This window comes from Sander vitreus, chromosome 10, assembly GCF_031162955.1.
Source record: "Sander vitreus isolate 19-12246 chromosome 10, sanVit1, whole genome shotgun sequence".
Classification (NCBI taxonomy): domain Eukaryota; kingdom Metazoa; phylum Chordata; class Actinopteri; order Perciformes; family Percidae; genus Sander; species Sander vitreus.
The window spans coordinates 21,508,377-21,527,165 of NC_135864.1; the positions used below are offsets into that span (position 1 = coordinate 21,508,377).

General features: G+C 40.9%; 1 protein-coding gene across 2 annotated transcripts in view; it reads right to left on the reverse strand.

The window, feature by feature from the left end:
• The window catches only part of flt4 (fms related receptor tyrosine kinase 4), a 43,367-nt gene that overhangs the window by 14,113 nt on the left and 10,465 nt on the right, over window positions 1–18,789 (reverse strand). For both annotated transcript variants that reach the window (XM_078260895.1, XM_078260896.1), the window contains exons 2-11: window positions 13,924–14,020; window positions 10,486–10,760; window positions 8,136–8,275; window positions 7,863–8,028; window positions 6,689–6,828; window positions 6,438–6,609; window positions 5,448–5,565; window positions 5,124–5,308; window positions 4,289–4,454; window positions 396–531 (exon numbers count right to left, since the gene is read on the reverse strand). In XM_078260895.1, coding sequence (XP_078117021.1) covers window positions 396–531; window positions 4,289–4,454; window positions 5,124–5,308; window positions 5,448–5,565; window positions 6,438–6,609; window positions 6,689–6,828; window positions 7,863–8,028; window positions 8,136–8,275; window positions 10,486–10,760; window positions 13,924–14,020 — 1,595 coding nt within the window. The remainder of the gene's footprint in view (window positions 1–395; window positions 532–4,288; window positions 4,455–5,123; window positions 5,309–5,447; window positions 5,566–6,437; window positions 6,610–6,688; window positions 6,829–7,862; window positions 8,029–8,135; window positions 8,276–10,485; window positions 10,761–13,923; window positions 14,021–18,789) is intronic.

Consider the following 18,789-nt stretch of genomic DNA (forward strand, 5'->3'; position numbering starts at 1 on the left):
TTTCATCTTTTTTTTTTTTTTTTGTGTATGTGCACATGCACACCTTGCATGTGTGTCTCTCCGGATGTTTTTATTACCCGTCCTTACAGGAAGTCTGCAGAGGAAGACTGCTCTAAATATTTCAACTGTGGAATGGTTCGTGATTAACAAATTTTGTTATGGAGCTCAGAATTTGGGACGCTTACATAAATACATCACAGTTCACGGATAAGTCCACTTACATTGATGTCTTTTCTGGGCTACGTCCTAATCATTATTAGTTTCCTTAACAGATATTTCATCCTATCATCAATGATGTAATCATATTATAATATTGTGATTTCTTGTTTTTTTAATTCATGAATAGGTGGGCTTCTACATAGAATGGCAGTCACAATCAAACAGCTGTGATGAACCTTTTGTCGGCCATCCACCACTTCGACCGACGTTTCAATAGCCTCGATTTCATTCACGGCGTTTTCCGAGTTAATGTCCTGCCAGTTCTGACAGTCTGCGATCCTGTCACTCCGGCCCTTCCTGTCTCGTCGGACCCTGGAGAGAAACACACACACACACACACACACACACACACACACACACACACACACACACACACACACACACACACACACACACACACACACACACATTTGTGACATCTCCCCTCATTGACATGCATAGCAGAGAGTGGGCAGTGGGAGAGATTTCAGAAGCACATCAAACCAGACATCCTTTTATGAGATTTGTTTTTTCACACACTGGGTTGCATTTCATATCCTAAATCCCAAACCTAAGTCAATTACGCTGAGTGTCCTGGCAACTAATGGAAAAACTATAATATAAATTTCTGTTATGGAGATCCATAGTGTGAACATCATAGCAGAACTAATGAAACATGAAATGCAATTTTTCTCCGCTGAAATATTAGCAGAAGGCTATCAGGGTCAATTTCGTTTTATTCTCTTCATAGTGTACAAACAGTATACATACTTCATAAATTAATTAAAATGATTATACATAAGTCAATTATTTGTGAATTAAACTTGTGTGGATGATACAGCCTGATTTGATTCCCTCAGAATATTTCCACCAAACAGCTGCTCATGACACTCAGTATAAATTGCTATTGCAAATATTAGCTTACACACACACGCGCACATGCACACACGCACACACACACACACACACACACACACACACACACACACACACACACACACACACACACACACACACACACACGACATTTAAAGGAGTTTAAATTCTTAATATGCATACATATTACACATGTCAGGTCTTTTACAGTTATTTTGTATTGCTAACATGCATCGGTCCAAACTGAAGTCACATTGTCAAAACTCTTCAGTCACAGTCAGCGAAACAAAAAGTCTATGTGGACCAAACTGTGGATCATTTTTCATTTCTTTTACACAAAATGCATTCAATGACCACATTTTCCAAATTCCATGAACTCTTTTCTCATTCATACTCCACTACCTGCAAAAGAATCTGCAGCACATTGTTCAAATGCTCACATACTGCTTTCAAAACTGTTGAAAACACATTTACTGTAAAACAGAATGATGGAAGATTTTGTGCATTTCAGCAGTAACCTATCAATATATCTATAAACAATCTTAGCAGAATATTTACAATAAAATGAAGTAATAATCATTCCAAACAGCTGATTTCAGCTGAAAGAGAGATGGATGACTTGGACCCTCACAGTACTGTACAGTATGAGTGATTATACTATAGCCTACATGTTGTCTATGTTTTTTTGTAATTATTGTTGCAGCCCTGAAATTTCAGGAATGATTTTTGTTTCAACTTTTTATTTTTTACAAGTAAATTACAGATATGAAAAGAATACAGGATATTGAAGCAAATTTTGGATTCATTCTTGTTAAATTTACTTTAGTACGGTCAAAGTGAAAGGTATTACCTATTCCTATTCTATAATGAAATACTGATTTATGTGAAAAATCATTCAAACTATTCAGATAAAAGTCGTGAAAAATAAAAAAAATGCTTCCTGTTCTATAGGTCAGCATGTTATAAGTGATGATGTTTGCTTTCTGAGTGAAAATTGTTGCCAGTGTTTTGGTCCATCAAGCTTATTTTGAGACATGAATTAAGGGTTTTGGTGGTTTGAATGAATTTTGGAGGTGAGAGTAACTGCTTGGCCAAGATGCTGTTGATGATGTTGGTAATGCAGACTGTATGAAGAGTTTGGAAAAAGTAGTTTTAGTGTAATTTTCAACGCAACTCACAACCACTACACAACAATGGAGGACGTCGAAGGTGTGTTGTTTTTGATTCTTGGCATGTGACTATTTGCCACAGCCAGAAGTTTCAAAAGAAGCTGAAGGCAGCAAAAAAAAACACAGTTGAAAAAAACAGGAGAGTTTGGGAATTACAAATTCCTGAATTACATGGAATTGTTCACATTTGCATGTGTTCAGGGTCACAGTCAGTATTTACTATACGCTATACAAAGTATTACATGAACTTTAGCAACCATTATTACACACTAAAATATGTATGCTGTGTACTGTTTGTGTTTCAGATAATTCACGCTTTGCAAAATCGTCGCCGCAGACTGTCTGTTGGGGCGTTCAACTGGTCAGTGGGTTTAGAACTTCAGAATGTCCGAAGAAACATTTATCTAGCTGTACAACAAAATGCATCCAGCAATGGAGAGACATGACACAACCTTCCGCAAGTGTGTACCTCTAGCGTACAGACATGTAAGGGATAATGACCCGCTCACTCTACAGTACCCCTTTATTACACGGCTACTTACTAAAGGAGTCAATAATTTGACAGAAAATATCGATTTAAAATGATTTTATTGATTTCATAATATTTCTCAAGAGTCCATGATCAGAACTGTTACCTTTAGCAACAGTCTGTTATTGATAACAGTAGTCTGCTATTCAGAAATAACAGACTGACTAGACTAGAATGCCATAACTGACCAATCAGAATCAAGTATTCAACAAAACCATGTAATAAGAGAGTGATATTGATCTACTCACCTCTTACTATTCTTTTTAGTAAAACCAAGTTCTGGCACCTTGTGAGGACCTGTTTATTGCACCCACAAGGGAGTCCCTACAATTTGATCGTGTGAGCTTATATTTGTCCATGCAATGTGATCAATACAGACACCGTCCTCATCTTATATACAGTAAGTAAGTTCTCCACTATTGCAGAGAATTTTGTTCAAAACAACGAATGCAAATTCGGGGGTTTGTTCAAGCACACATCAGCAGGCAGGTGGACTACACAAAAAAAGGGGGAATTAGAGTAAGAAGGTTAACGCAGCCATGCGTCAGTTGGCGCCCATGAAATGTCACAAGCATCAACTGTATATGTCACGAGATGTACATGAGACAGAACATGAACTGGACATCTGGAGCAAAAGTTGCGCCTGAAGTGCCACTGGTGTGTGTTTCTGAATGCGTACTCTGGGCGCCTCGTGTCTGCACTCATGTTGCATTGCTCACATGGAAAGGTCAAAAGAATAGCAATAACTTGAAAAATTAAGCCTTGGAGGAAAATGGAGGCAGGTCTACTGTATATGGTTGTCCAGAGAATCCATTATATTGTGTTGTGGGATTAGGCGGAGATGGAGAAGGGGAGAAAAAGCAGAAGGCAATGCCTGATAATAAGTGTGTTTGTCATATGTGTGTGTGTGTTTTTATGACTCCGCCCATCCTTGACAGCTCCAAAGACGACCTAGTGATTCCAGTCCACGAAACACTCACCATTACATGCAGGTAAGTGTGTGTGTGTGTGTGTGTGTGTGTGTGTGTGTGTGTGTGTGTGTGTGTGTGTGTGTGTGTGTGTGTGTGTGTGTGTGTGTGTGTGTGTGTCTATGTATGTCAGAAAGTAAGACTGCTGTGTGACAGCTGAACCATGGCGGATCAGCAACAGAGTAACAGACACAATATTACTGCGCGAGGGAGGAAGCAGGTTGGACATAGAACAGACACACTGTCCTTTCGTCCTCTCTTTCCTCTATTTACTTCTCCTCCACCTTCCTCTTTATCGCTGCTCTTTTTATCCACCTCCACATCTCTTTCCCCATTGCCTCTTTCTTCATCATGTCCTCCCTCTCTTCTTCACTCAGAGCCAGTGGATAATTTCACACTGACCTTTTCCTGTCATTTGGTCGCTTCACGCACCGCATCCCACTCCCCTCTTGTCCCGTTCGATCAAACCTTATCTGCTCCCACACTGGTTACACAGAGTTTGCAAATAAATATCAGTCCTGTGTGTGAGTGTGTGTTGTTTTTCTTACAGTCTGCTCCGGGTACTGTTGAGGACACACGGGCCCCATGCCCTCCACTGCCAGCTGACATTGGTAGCTGGGAGACCATATGCAGTGCATGTTAGAGTCTGGCTGCTACCACTGGGGTAAGGACTGGATGGAACTGCCACTTCTTTCTCATGGATCTGTGGGGGAACTGCGGAAGAAGAGAGCCAATCAATCAATCCAGCCAGCCATAATATTTAGGGTCACAGTCCTATCCCAGTTTATGTTAATTGGGCGGAACAAGGAAACACCCTGGACTAGTTGCCAGTAACAGAGCTAAAACAAATAGAGAGAAAATCACCCTCATACATCTCATACACAGCTATAAGAGGAAACTAAAACATGACTAGAAGACAACTAGACCACTAGAAAACAGAGAGGAAACCCTGATAAAATGTAAGGAACATACAAACTTCACACACAAATGTGTTTACATTGACTACTTTTGGTAAATATTCTTAAGAGAGTACAAGAAAGTAAAAGTAACTAATCCATAATGTTACATACATCATGGCTTTTCATTATCGCATTTCCAGGCCCCACAGCTCTGCCATTCAATCTGTCATCAGCACTCTTGTTTATTGATGCAACATTTCAGTTTTTTTTAAATTTCTTCTCCCCAAATCCAAACCACACATTAACTCATTTTTAATATAAAATACTCATCATAATACTTTCATGGTTGTGCATACACTCTTTGTTTCTTACTTGTAAAACTAGTAAGCCTCTAGAGTTTTGTAGCATTCATTTTTTTCAGTTTTATGAAGAAAACATCTGGCGTGATCTCCATTGAGGGTACACAGACCAACAGACAAGTTACCGTTGACGACAAGCGTGATGTTGAGCCTCCTTTCCAGCACAGCGGCACTGTTCCTCAGCACCACAGTGTAGAGCCCAGAATCCTCCTGACAAACATCCTTGATCTCCAAAGCGTGGTTAAGGTGCATCCTCATCCTTTTCATCTTGAACTCTAGCCGCTGGTTTATCAGCTTTCCATCTTTATACCTGGACACAAAGCACAGCTGCTACAGTACAGGATACACTCCAGCTGAGCTGCTCTGCCTCTAAATTAATCTGTGAGGCCTAATTTTGCTTTTGGATATTGCCCATTACATTTAATGAATACACCAGAGTCTCATCTTACCATTGTGTTTCGGGTGTGGGGAAGGCAGACACATTTACTTGTAATTTGAAGGACTTCTGGCCAGCAGTTACCTCCACCACTGGTCCATTTCTGTAGTTGAGGCTGATAAATGGCTTTTCTGGAAGAAGAAGACATTCACTCATTTACAGTCTGAGTCTCAAAGCTCAAAGTAATCTCCACCAAAAATCTCCTCAGTATCAAACACTCACCCCCTGTAGGCTTAAAACTTCAGTCAAAATGTCCATGGAAACTTCTCAAATCACTCCTCTGCTGTTTATCCACACAGTATTTGCTTTGCCAATTCATTGCTAAATACGCAAGCAGTGGTTTGAGACATTTCTGTGGATATTTGAACACATCTTCTTGCTGTGATACAGGGTCACCATTGGAATCAGAGCAACCCCTTCAGGATTACAGCACTAAATATTTGATTGATTATTTTCGTGGAGCATTCCTTTTAAAGCAAGACTATATCATTTTTCAGGAAATAAATGATTCATTCTTCTGGAATTGAATTTATTTTATAAGCAATAAAACACCCCTGCACATTTCAATACTCATGATAGAACAGCTGAAGACAGGAAAGCGGGGAGAGAAAGGGTTAAGACATGCAGCAAAGGGCCGCGGGTCGGACTTGAACACGGGCTGCTGCGGCAAGGACTGAGTCTCAGTATATGGGGTGCACGCTAAACCAGGTGAGCTCCCTAAGAGAGGGTGCCCCACTCTTAGGGATTTTTTGAGCCTTTCTTGTCCTGATATGATCAGTGACCAGGAACCATGAACATGGCAAACATTACACTTGCTTAATTATGTTAGCATGTTAGCATTTAGCTCAAGTACAGCCCCACAGAGCTGCTAACACTGATTTAGTCTTGTTATTATGTACAGATACTCATGATTAAAGTGATATTTACTGTAGGATTACCGATTGACCTATTGAACAAGAGGAAGGCCGTGTAGTAGACTGCATTGTTCTGAGCTAGCGCTTACCATAAACTATGACATGAGTTTGTTGGGTGTGTCTTGTGTCCATGCTGGTGACGTTGCAGCTGTACGGGCCAGTGTCTGTGACATTGACGCTGTGGATGGTCAGGATGCTCACAGCCTCTGTTGCGTGAGACAGAGCTTCACGATGGGGCTTAGTGTTCTCCAAAGTGTTTGGCTGGTGAGATGAAATGAAATCCAGCATTGTATATTTACTGATGCCGTTCAACATGTGACCAACCGTTGCTGCTACATACCTGTTTGCGAGGGTAAGACCACTGAATGTCCACTCCAGCGTCGAACTCCACCAACACTGTGCAGTTCAGGGTGAGGGCCTCCCCCACTATCAGCTCGACTGGCTCCTCAGGAAACAGCTTGACATCGTAAACCTGACTTCCTGTCCGGGAAAGAGAAAAAAGGGGGAGGTAGAAACAGAGGGACCGAGGGAGGGGAGACAGTGAGAGAGGTCACGGTGACATCGTCGGTGTTTTTTTTCCTTCCTCGCAGGACCAGAGGAAATGACTTTCCTCTGGACCAGAGGAGCTATCCCACTATAAAGAAGCTGTCTGTCACAAGCTCACACTATTTCCACTCATTTGTCAAGGTATATATCAGTGAAGGAAATTAAAGTGGAATAAACAGAAGCCTTAATTCAAGATAATTCAGAAAAAGTAAGAAAGCTTTGGACACTGGCCAGTGTCTCTGATTGTCACGTCTCTGCAGTCTCTGGAAATGGCATGGGGTGTAAAACAACCTGCGCTGGTGATGTCTGTGCAGCAGACTGTGATTGCCTGATTGTTTGAAATGCTCCATTAGCGTTCGGAGTGAAGACTTTCTCTCAGTTTCTCCTCTGACTGATGCTGCTGTTACGTTTGGCCCAGCAGCAGTGGGTATGACTTTCCTTTCGCCCTCTGAAGTGAGAGGTGAATGATCTTCACACGACATAGCAAAGAGCCTGTGGGTCCCTCAGCTCACTTGCAACGAGAGGGAACTTCAACATGAAACCTCTTCGTCTTAGTTTCGTACAATTTAATTATGCCTTCGCTTCTCTTCCTTTTCTTTCTTTTCTTTTAATTATGCAGGCATAATGGCACACGTCATCCTATTAAAGAGGGAGTTGTATGTTTTCAAGGAAATTACATAATGAAATAAAATCCTTTAAATTGTCAGCATTAAGGCGTAATTGGCTCACTGGCTGCCATGCAGAATTATGGTGGCAGTGCAGTCAGTCGAGCACCACCTTTGATTTCCTTGCTAATTTCAACAAGAGTAGAGCTTCAAATCAAATTTAAATATTTGTACTGGGCCGGTTATGTTTTCGTAGCTGCTAAAGTTAAGGTTTGTGTGATCCTCAATGTTTTTGCTGGAACACCAGAGGAGACTGAACTCTTTAAACCTTTGGAGGTAGCACAGATATGAGGTTTTTTATACCTGTTGCATGGATCAGGTAGTTGGGAGATTGATACTGTTTGCCTCCCAGCGTGGCGACACACACAATTCCGATGAGCATCGGCACGCTGTCCACGATCTGCCTGGGAATGGACCAGCCTCGCTTGTTGTCCCATGTCATCCCGCTTGTCTCCAGAGGCGTGGGATACTGAGATGACACACATTAAAAAAATATCCTCAAATCATAAATCACAGCATCGCTTGACAGCTTCAATTGGAGGAATAGAGTGTGAGAAATCTGTGGTGAGTACAAACCGTGTGGAGAGTGACATTCAGATCAGGCACGGTGACCAGGCATGGCACTATGACGTGGGTGGCGAAGCGAGTCATTAAAATGGTCTCTAGGTCATTATCTGCGCTGTAGCTGCCTCTCCTGAGGAAGGGCTGCTCTGGGTCTGGGTGGTAATAGAAACAGTGAGCTGTTATAGTGTAACCCTGATGATGAGCCTACCAGCCGGTGTAATGGCAGCCATTACTGAGGTAACTTCATGAGTGGACAGCCACATATCTCAAAGCCTGATAATGACCCCTGAAGACACGCCGTATGTTGAGTTTATCAATAATTACCATGTAATGCAACAGTTCAGTCAGTCCCCACACAGTAAATAGCATTATGAACTGAGATTACATGTCAGCTGAGAGACAGACAGCCGAGGCGTTTAGTCCTCCTCTAAACAGCGCTACAGTTCCACCCCAAGCTGTCTGATAGTGGAAAATATCTGTCCTGTGTTTCTCCCTTAACACCTTGATATTTTCCTTCCTATTGTCTGTGACTCAAAGCTACTGTCACAGGAGGGCTTTGGAGGACATCACAGCAATTGTGTGACAAATTTACATTGCAGCTGTTATCACTACAAAGTCTTATATTCCCACAGAATGAGCGCACACTATTATAGAAATGCTTATCTCTCAGGCTTTCCTATCAATACCAGCGACTTTTGTACAGCAGCCAAAGATGGTGTGTGACTGCTCGCTTCTTTTCTTATTTTTTTTTCTTTTTCTCACGATAAGTTCTTATTTTATATAATACTTTTTTTCTCCCTCACTCAAAGCTATGAATTCAATCATCTGCACTCAAGGCCAAACAATAGGTCCTATCGAAAGGCTTACATTTCTGCCCCTTGATGGTCAAAATACACACAGGTAACAGAAATAATACACAAATCCTCGCAGTTAAAGTTCTTCACAATAAATCACTGCAGGTATTAGAGTGCAATTGGATTTGTAAGAGGAGATGTCACGCCCGGGGCAAGAAGAGTTTGCAAACCATCAGGGATATGAGCCTGGGTGAAAAGGTGTGTGCCAGAAAAGATAGCATTTAACACGAGCCTGTGTGTGTGTGTGTGTGTGTGTGTGTGTGTGTGTGTGTGTGTGTGTGTGTGTAGTTTTTCTTACAGTCTGCTCCGGGCGCTGTTGAGGACACACACGTGTGTGTGTGTGTGTGTGTGTGTGTGTGTGTGTGTGTGTGTGTGTGTGTGTGTGTGTGTGTGTGTGTGTGTGAGAGAGAGAGAGAGAGAGAGAGAGAGAGAGAGAGCTTATATACATACAGTACATTCATGCACACTACAGTCACGTGTGTTTGAGTGTTTGGATGATCGTCTGTAGCAGAGACAGGGTAAAAGTGCGACGTTTGCCTGTCTAACTCAATCCACATGCGTCTCTTCTCATCCCGCCACACGCTGGGTCTAATTTATGGCTGAGATTTCATCTGCTTCTGATCAGCCTCCTGGTAAAATCTGTGGAAACTGTTTTGGCACCTTGTCAGAGAGGATAAACAGTCGTTTCACTTGAGTGGACTGGTCAGCAGCATTCCCTTACATGACAATCATCTGTCTCTCTCCCACTCTCCTTATCCACTCCTACTTCTACTTTTTTCCCACAGCACATGAAGCGAGGCGAGAAAAAAGTAAAGGCAAACCCTTAAGGCCAAGCTCAGAGTCTTAAAGTTGGCTCAAATCAAGAAAGTAGGAGTGAAGGCTCTGAGTCCTAATGCCATATGAGACACGGTTAAACCAGGAGAGAAAAGCAAAACATATTTTATTGTGCTTATCAGGTTTGACACTCTGAAGTCTGAAAAGTCTCTTCTCATGTAAAGTAAAGGAGAGCTGCTGCCATATTTCAATATAAATATGACAACATATCCTTTCTCCAATTAGATAAGGCAATGAGCTGCTAATGTCTACCTCTATCAAACACTTTGCATCTCTAATTTCCGAAACCTTAATTCTGCCAGCATCCAGTGCGTTACTGAGGTAAAGTCAACCACTTGCAGTTGTGCAGTGGCTGCTTTGATATTGAAGTCATAATCAAACAGGAGATTTGTTACAGTAGGAAAACTGTGTTGTTGTTATTTTGTGAACCTCCTAAGGAAAAGAGAAAATGAATACTAAAGAGTCCACACAGGCAAGCCAAAGAACTGCAGAGCAGGTCAGGCAGGCAGGAGATGAAACATGCTCGTTTTAAACACAGAACGAGCTCAGGCAGCAAAATGGCCCCCACAAACTGCAGACTCACTACTACATGAAATAGATTTCTAAATAGAAAAGAAAACTCATGGCGTCAGCATAGTGTACAGTGTGTGTGGGTTTGTGGGAGTGCGACTCACCCCTGACGAAGACATAAACGCTGACTGCAGTGGTGCCGACAATGATGGCCTTGACATCCTTGTAATAGCAGCGATAGTAGCCCGTGTCTCTGGCCTGCGCCCCATTCAGGACAAGACTCTTGCAGTACGGTCTTCCGGGCTGCCCCGGACACTCGCTGACCAAGGCGATTCTCTGCCCGGGGGCCCTGGTGGTCGGCAGCTGGGCCTGACGGTCACTGAGCTCCTGTCCCACTAGAGTCTGATCAGGCCAGGCCCAGGCCAGAGTGTGCTGTCCCCTGAGGAGGCCAGGACACGGGGCGGAGTTGACGTTAGTATGAGCTTCAGGGTGATAAATCATCATCCACAGGTACAATTTGAAATAAAAGGATAGGTTCAAAAACTGTTGTGGCAGACTTGAAAAAATGTGAACAGAGTCCTTGAAATTAAGTTAAAAATCAAAAGTATTTTGGTATCTGTAATATTTACATATGAAACTACCAGTCATGTAATAGGTAATAACTGTAAAGTGAGAGTGTGCATGTGAGAGTGTGCATGTGAGTGGATACCAGTGTGTGCATGTTTATTTGTGTGTGTTGCTGTAAATGTCTCCATGCATCCACACATCCATGTTTGCTTTGTGCTTGCAGTGGTGGAATGTAACTAAGTACATTTTCTCAGGTACTAATTTAGTAAGTACAAATTTGAAGTACTTGTACTTTACAGTCTTTTCTTTTCATGCCACTTTCTACTCCACTACATTTCAGAGAGAAATATTGTACTTTTTACTCCACTACATTAATCTGACAGCTTTAGTTACTAGTTACTTTACAAATTAAGATTTTTGCACACAAAACACATGTAGTTTACCAAATCTGATATTTTATTATAAATTAAACTACCCAACAATATAACGGCCTACAAGTACAGCTGAAATGATTAGACCATTAAACAGACAACAGTTTGAATTGTTTCCAGTTTCTAAAATGTGATTTTTCTGCATTGACTACTTTTACTTTTACAACTTTAAGTACATTTTCCTGATGATACTTACATACTTTTACTTAAGTAAAATTTTAAATGCAGGACCTTTACTTGTAACAGAGTATTTTTATAGTGTGGTATTATAAGTAAAGGATCTGAATACTTCTTCCACCACCACAAATTCAGTTATGGTTGGACATGTTAACCCGGAGGCTTTATGAGCCAGGTTGAGTGGATTCATAATGGCTGCCTGAAAAATGATAGCTCTGCTTTCACCACCTGCCTCCACCAACTACAAATGTCCACATTTGCAGACAGTGCCAAAATGTGATGACTGGAAATAACTGGAAAAAAATCCATAAGGCAATGAAAGTATTCTGCTGCGGGTGATTTTCCAACCCTCGTGAATAGCATCTATCTATCTAGACTTAAGAAAATTGTACATTGTAAAGACTAGATTTACTCAAATGAAAATGACTTCCTCTCCCAGGAGATTCTCAGTAGTTCTGGCCATGTGAGGTTTAAATACAAACAATCATATAAGACCTGTATTGGTAAATTTCCAAACTTATTATCAGCTTTTCCAAGACTTTTCAACAAAAAGTTGAATGGAGTGACAGCTTGGCAGCAGGCAGCACATCAGAGATCTCATAAGGATAAAGGACAGTTATTATGGGTGAATTCATATCTCACTTGGACTCAGTTTAAATCAGTGTTGGCTGTGTTTTAAAAAAAAAACATATCTGTGTCTTATAGAACATATGTTTTTGAAAATGTAGAGTCCCATTTTTTGGGTGTATTTTTTACTGGGTTTTTCCACAGGGTCTAAGGATAAATGCTGTTGTATGTTGTACATGATTGATTTAAAGTCCCTACATATTTTTGTCTTCCTAAATAGAATGAACTTGAATTGACTAGTTTCCATTAGAAACACAATGCATACAAAATCCTGTGAAAACTGGACTGACATTGTTTGGTAACAATGTATCAATGGTGGAAGATCTTTTTAGAGTAAAATAGCAACAGAACCCTGTAAAATTAGTAGTCCTGCATTTAAAATATTTAAAATATAAAGTAATTTAAGTAAAAGTAACAACGCATTACAAGCAAAATGTATTTGAATTATCAAAGGTCCTCAATGCAGAAACAAGACCCTTGTGAGTTTTAAGCTTTTATAATTTGATTGTATTACTGATACATGAAGCAGAACTTAATATAGTTGTTTGAGGTGGTGTTAATTTTAACTATTTCATATAGAGCTGCAACTAGGGATTATTTTCATTATCAATTTATCTGCTGATTGGGCACAGTCAGAGAGGACTGAGAGGACTACTCTATCTATATATTTGTATGGGCTTTCATGCTTTTAGGTTGCAGAAAGTCCTCTTTACAAATAGATGTCATTTTGTATGAAAGGGTTTATAAAAAAAAGTAATGTGTACATATATGACAACAAAACGCTGTAGAATAGTTCAAGCAGACTGACAACTAAAAGGGCAGACAGACACAGATTCTTCTGGGAAACAGTTATATATGAATTGAAGAAATCAGTCAACGGTGAGAGAAACTGGACATCAAGTGCATGTATGTTCGAATGAGTGAGGATAGCTTTGAGAGCCTGTTATTTATCCAGCTTCAGGGTCAGGCATTTTCACATCACAGAGACACGTTGTCCCCATAGACTGTGCCCCTGAAATCTGACTAGCACAGAGAACAGAAATGCTTTGTACGTTGCACATATTCAGTGTCATGCATGAGTCACTCTGAGTCCAGGGATTACATGAATAATAAGAAATGGCCAATACATCAATGTGACTTGGACTGCTGTTACAATGTTTAGTATCACACTCTCCAAATAATACATTTGGTGTCTGAATTATAGGTTTGTATCTTTGTTAAAAGAGCCTTTATTGAAGGAAAGAAAAAAACATCAATAGAACAGCTGGTTCCAAACTTTGGAACGGTAGTGTATACCATTGGGTAGTTTAATCCAGAACAATGTACCATATTTTATAAGCTCATCTATCATATTTTGTATCATATAAAATCTTTGGATAATACATAGTAACAACTGTCACATAAAATGGAGTGAAAAGTATATTTCTCTGTGAATTAGACGTATAAAGGGACAAGAAATATCACTTGTCAAGATTGATTGATTGATGATTGATTGATTGATTGATTGATTGATTAATTGATTGGTTGGTTGGTTGGTTGATTGATTGATTGATTGATTGATTGATTGATTGATTGATTGATTGATTGATTGATTGATCATATACCACCACAGCAATGTATTAATGTCTTCTGGCATTTTTGGGTCATTGTGATGAAACAATAAGAAGCCTGAAATAACAAACAAGTCATGCACAATTGCTCGTACACACTTCCAAACCAGAGCAGCACAAACACACACACACACACACACACACACACACACACACACACACACACACACACACACACACACACACTTACCTGCATGTAATGGTGAGTGTTTCGTGGACTGGAATCACTAGGTCGTCTTTGGAGCTGTCAAGGATGGGCGGAGTCATAGAAAAGCCAATCACCAAACCTGAGGGAGCGAACACGGCAACTGCATTAGATTCATGTTACACAGGTCGGTCAGGACCTAGGGGTTTTTACAGAGCTGCTGTTAGGCTGTCGAATCTCCTAAACACATCTCCTAATCTGAAATCTGACACGACAGCAGCTCAGATAGCACGTTGTTCATTACATTTACAAGCTGTAAGGCAATCTGCAGGCAAAGCACTCGGTCCCTGACGCAGTGAAATACCCAGGCAGAGAAACCATAGCCCACTCAGGAGGCGATGCTGCTCGAAGCTCTCTGCGTCCACCTCTGAAATAGCCACAAAGACCATTTGCCCTTGATTCATTACCAATGCATTCACTTCACTGACTTGTGCTTGGTTAATGTGGCTGGTCTAGAATGTCATTACCGTCCCAGAGTCTCCTCAGGGTGCTATTAGCGCTTAGTCAGACTCCACACCTACAGTCTATCATATATAAAAGTGTCACCATGACTTATGCCCCACCTGGATATCATTTGAGATGAAAACACACACACTCTCTCTCTCACACACACACACACACACACACACACAGATAGCACAGACTGAGAGGATGTATGAAGATGGAGAGGCTTTCTTTGCATTTATTAAAGCAAATTCTGTTCATTTTTCACATGACAGTGTTTGAAAATGATACGTGTGCTGTATTTAACGCACTATATGGTGGCACTGTCCCAGCAGAGAGAACAAAGCAGGACAAACTATCCAAGGGCAAATACAGCAGCAATTTGAAAACTTGAAAGCCTACATTGATCATTATTCTCTTTTCTATAGACGTTTCAACGTGACGGCCTCACACATCTTCAAGCATGTGTAATACAGACCACAGGCTTCAGCACCGGCAGCGGAGAAGCAGCAAGAATGATTTCACAAGATTCAGTCGTGACCTGCTGCCAATTAAAACCCCGAGCTCCAGACAGCTGCCATTCTTGTACACAAGTCTCATTCCTCCAACACATCCTGCTGACCAGGGAGCACAATAGAGCAAGGTTATTCTCATGTAAATATTTTGTTAATCGTGTTTACAGTAAAGGCTGATCCCATTGGAAGGAGACTGGTCATCCCGGGTTCCTTCCAATACTGCAAACACAGTGAAACTCAAAGACAGCCTCAACTTTGAGTTCTCAGTCATGAATACAGTAAAGTAAACTTTTCCACAGCAAGGTCGGAAAAAAAAATTCTATTTTTTAATGGCCTTCCTTTGACACGACCTTTGTATATTCTACTTCAGGTAGAAGGACTTCACTGGATTTTTCAGTTTATACTGTTCATTTCATTAGCATGCCATGTCAATATTATATAATTGTATTAACTTCTTTAAAGAGTATATATTTTGACATTTTGGAAAATATTATTATTTGCTTTCTTGCCGAGAGTTCAAAGCGATTAATACCACTCTCATATCTGTTTGTACTCTCATATATATATACCGATTTAATATAAATCAATATTTTTTGTTTGGTTTTACAGGAGGCGGACATGTGCCGGACTATTTCTTGGCCTGACACAGTCACTGCCTGGAGTTCCTGTGGTTGCCTGGCAATCTCACAGTGAAAACAAAACTCAGCCTAACCGTTTTTTATAGGGATTAAACAAACAAGATATATGTTAATAATATATCTTAATACATGTTAATAAATGAGCTTTAGGGGGGCTGTTATGCAAATTCCACTGATTTTACACAGCGCAGTCTGTTTACTGGTGTTGAGGAGTTCTACTGCATGTGTGAAAAAGTTGTATCAAGCCTTCTGTCTCCAGAGGGAGCTGTGCAAAGTCTGATAAAACCTGCTCCTCATCTCTGCTTGAGGCTAGCAGCTCAGACTACAGAAGCCGCGATACCAGCACAACCTATACATCCATGAGCACAACACTATCCCTATTAACATCAGGATGGCCGAAAGCCTACGAACACATCTCTTCCGATTACATCTCAGATTAACATAAAAAAAAAATATATGATATATATTTCTTGAAGCTGCACTTTCATATGTAGTTTTGCTTATTTAAAGCTAATGTACTTGCACTTACCACTTGTTGTCTGGAGTTTGCACCTTCAGGGTTGAAAGCAGTTAATTGTAAGTCGCTTTGGATAAAAGCGTCAGCTAAATGACATGTAATGTAATGTAACAACACGCCCAAATATCTGACCAAACTGTCGGCAGTCAAGTTGCATTGTGGGTAATGCAGGGGACAGGTTTTGACAAAGAAGAAGAATGCATGTAAATAAAAAAAATGGCTCTGTGAATAATAAGTGTATTTCCCTAAAAGTTTAACTCTTCCCATGTGCTTTACTGGTGTTGAACTTCTTACTTTCTGTCATGCTAATAATATATTGATTGACATTTCAAATGTCATAGTTCATCTCTGCTGGGGAACACAGTTGAGACAACAAAACCATCAAGCAAGATCTGTTTTGTGTCTTTGCTCGGATATTAAAAGTGACATCATGCTAATTTAAAACCACAAAATAACACTTGTATGCATGTGAACTAGGAAAGCTAATATCGGGATGGTGACAGAAAACAAACATGTTACACTACTGAAGTGGGAAGTGGTGGCAGTGCATGAATCATTCCCAGCTTGGCTCCCAGCAGGGTATTCCTTCCTTACTCTTTCAGAGATCTTTAACTCTGCCCCAGAGGAGAAGCAAAGTTTTATCAACATATTGTCTCAGCTCAGATGTGAACCCACCATCGACTTCAGTCCCATCCCCACTCGTCTGCAACAGAACACAGCTTGTCTCTTCCTCACACCTGAAATGCTGTGAGGCCAAACAGTGGAGAAACATATACACAGGGCCCCCCAAGAGCTACAGACAAGGGGAAAGTGTGAAAGGAAATTCCTGTCAGGACAGCTTGACTATTCTGGCTTTAAATGGAGAGCTATGTGAAAGCCTGGGAGCTTGTATCTTACTATGACATTCAAATAGTAGATAAACTTAGTTTGAGAGGTAGAATCAGAATTGACAACAACTTAAAAGCTGCACTAATCTGGTATTTTTATATTAAAACTGGATTAAAAGTAGTAGTTATTCTTGGATATTGTCATGTGAATTATCACTTGACTGCAGTGCCTCTATCAGCTCCTTTCAGCACAATGTTTTGGTTTTCTGGCCTGCAACTTACGGCTCTCATCTGCTGTTTTCAGTGATAAAAGCTCTGGTAAACACACTGTACGCTACCTGCCCTACACCTAACAGCAGACAGACAAAGTTAGTGACTAGCTGGTGAACATAGTGCAGCATTTTGCAGCTAGAGAAACAAATCTCCCTCAGGAGTTGGAGGCAACAAAAACAGAGCTCAGATCTCCGCAGGGTAAATCCAGACAGCTAGCTAGACTATCCGTCGAATCTTAGTTTTCTGTTGCACAACTAAAACAACTTTTGAACGTATACATGTTCCACCAAAACAAGCTCCTTCCCAAGGCTATTTTGCAGAGGTACCGTTGCTCCGTCCAGCTCTTAGCGCTGCCCAAGATGATTGTGATTGGTTTAAAGAAATGCCAATAAACCAGAGCACGTTTTTCTCCCATCCCAGAATGCTGTGTGGACTAGCCAGACCCTTCTCCGCAGCGCTGTGGAGGAAGGTCTGACAACGCGAAACTACCTCTGCCCTTTCCAGGGAATGTCGCCACAGACGCCAAGTTAGTAATACTACAAGCACAAGGGCTTTCATCAGTGGGCTGTGTGAATAATGACAAAGTATATATAAAAGCAAAGGCGGAAGTAGTGTGATGTTGTTATAGTGTCACAAAACAAAAAGGAGGTCAGGGTGGATGGTTGGAGCATACAAAGTGTGCCGATGACTGCTGTTTGCATCCTGTTCTCTACCAGCAGTCATTGTGGTTTCTTTTAACCCCGACTACCGATCCTTTACTAAGTAGTTTAGTTGCCTAAACTTAACCAAACCTTAACCATAGAGGTGGCATATCAGAAAACCTTTACCACCGAGTGATAATATCAAACAAGATATTGTGACATACATCTATATATAGTATATATTCAACAGTAAACAAAACATGAATTGAAAAGATCGCTGAGATATATGGGAAAATATAAAGAGAATATACTTTTAGAGTGATATGCTCTGAGATTAATCGCTACTGTAGTTGAGTCTCAATGATGGATGCTTCCCTCACAATCAGTTGAGAGATCGCACACTGACTGACAGGATGCAAATTATAAATCTCTTTGAAATGTCATGACTGACTGGCATGCTCTAAGAGAGACGAGACATCAAGACGTTGGGGGTGTATTTTGGGAGGGAAAAATATGTATTTAGTGTAAAGGGAAGATTTTAGCTTCTGCTATTTGAATTGCTCAAGTATAGCAAGATAGACTGATCGTGTCTATCACAGTACAGCAAGAGTGTCTCACACCAGAGAGCAGAGATGGACATTACACCCACACGGAGACACAAAGCAAAAAGCTCTTTGAAGTCAAGCAAAACACTTCACAAATCATTCAAACTGATACAATTCATGACAAATATGCTGGTGTCCTGTGAGCTCAGCGGTCCTGACATGGTCTATATTTCCAGGGCGAGTTTGAGGCTAATGAGCACCACATTACTTGGATCTCTCATACATCACTTGTCATCCTAAGTGGCTCTCTCATAACTGCCGAAGGAGGTGCCGCAAAGTCATAACTTAATGTGTGCTGGGATACACATGGCTGCTGGCCAAAACAGCCACTGACTTCTCTGCTGTTTGGACACTTGAGATTGATGAGAGGTATGAAGGGGCATTTCTACAC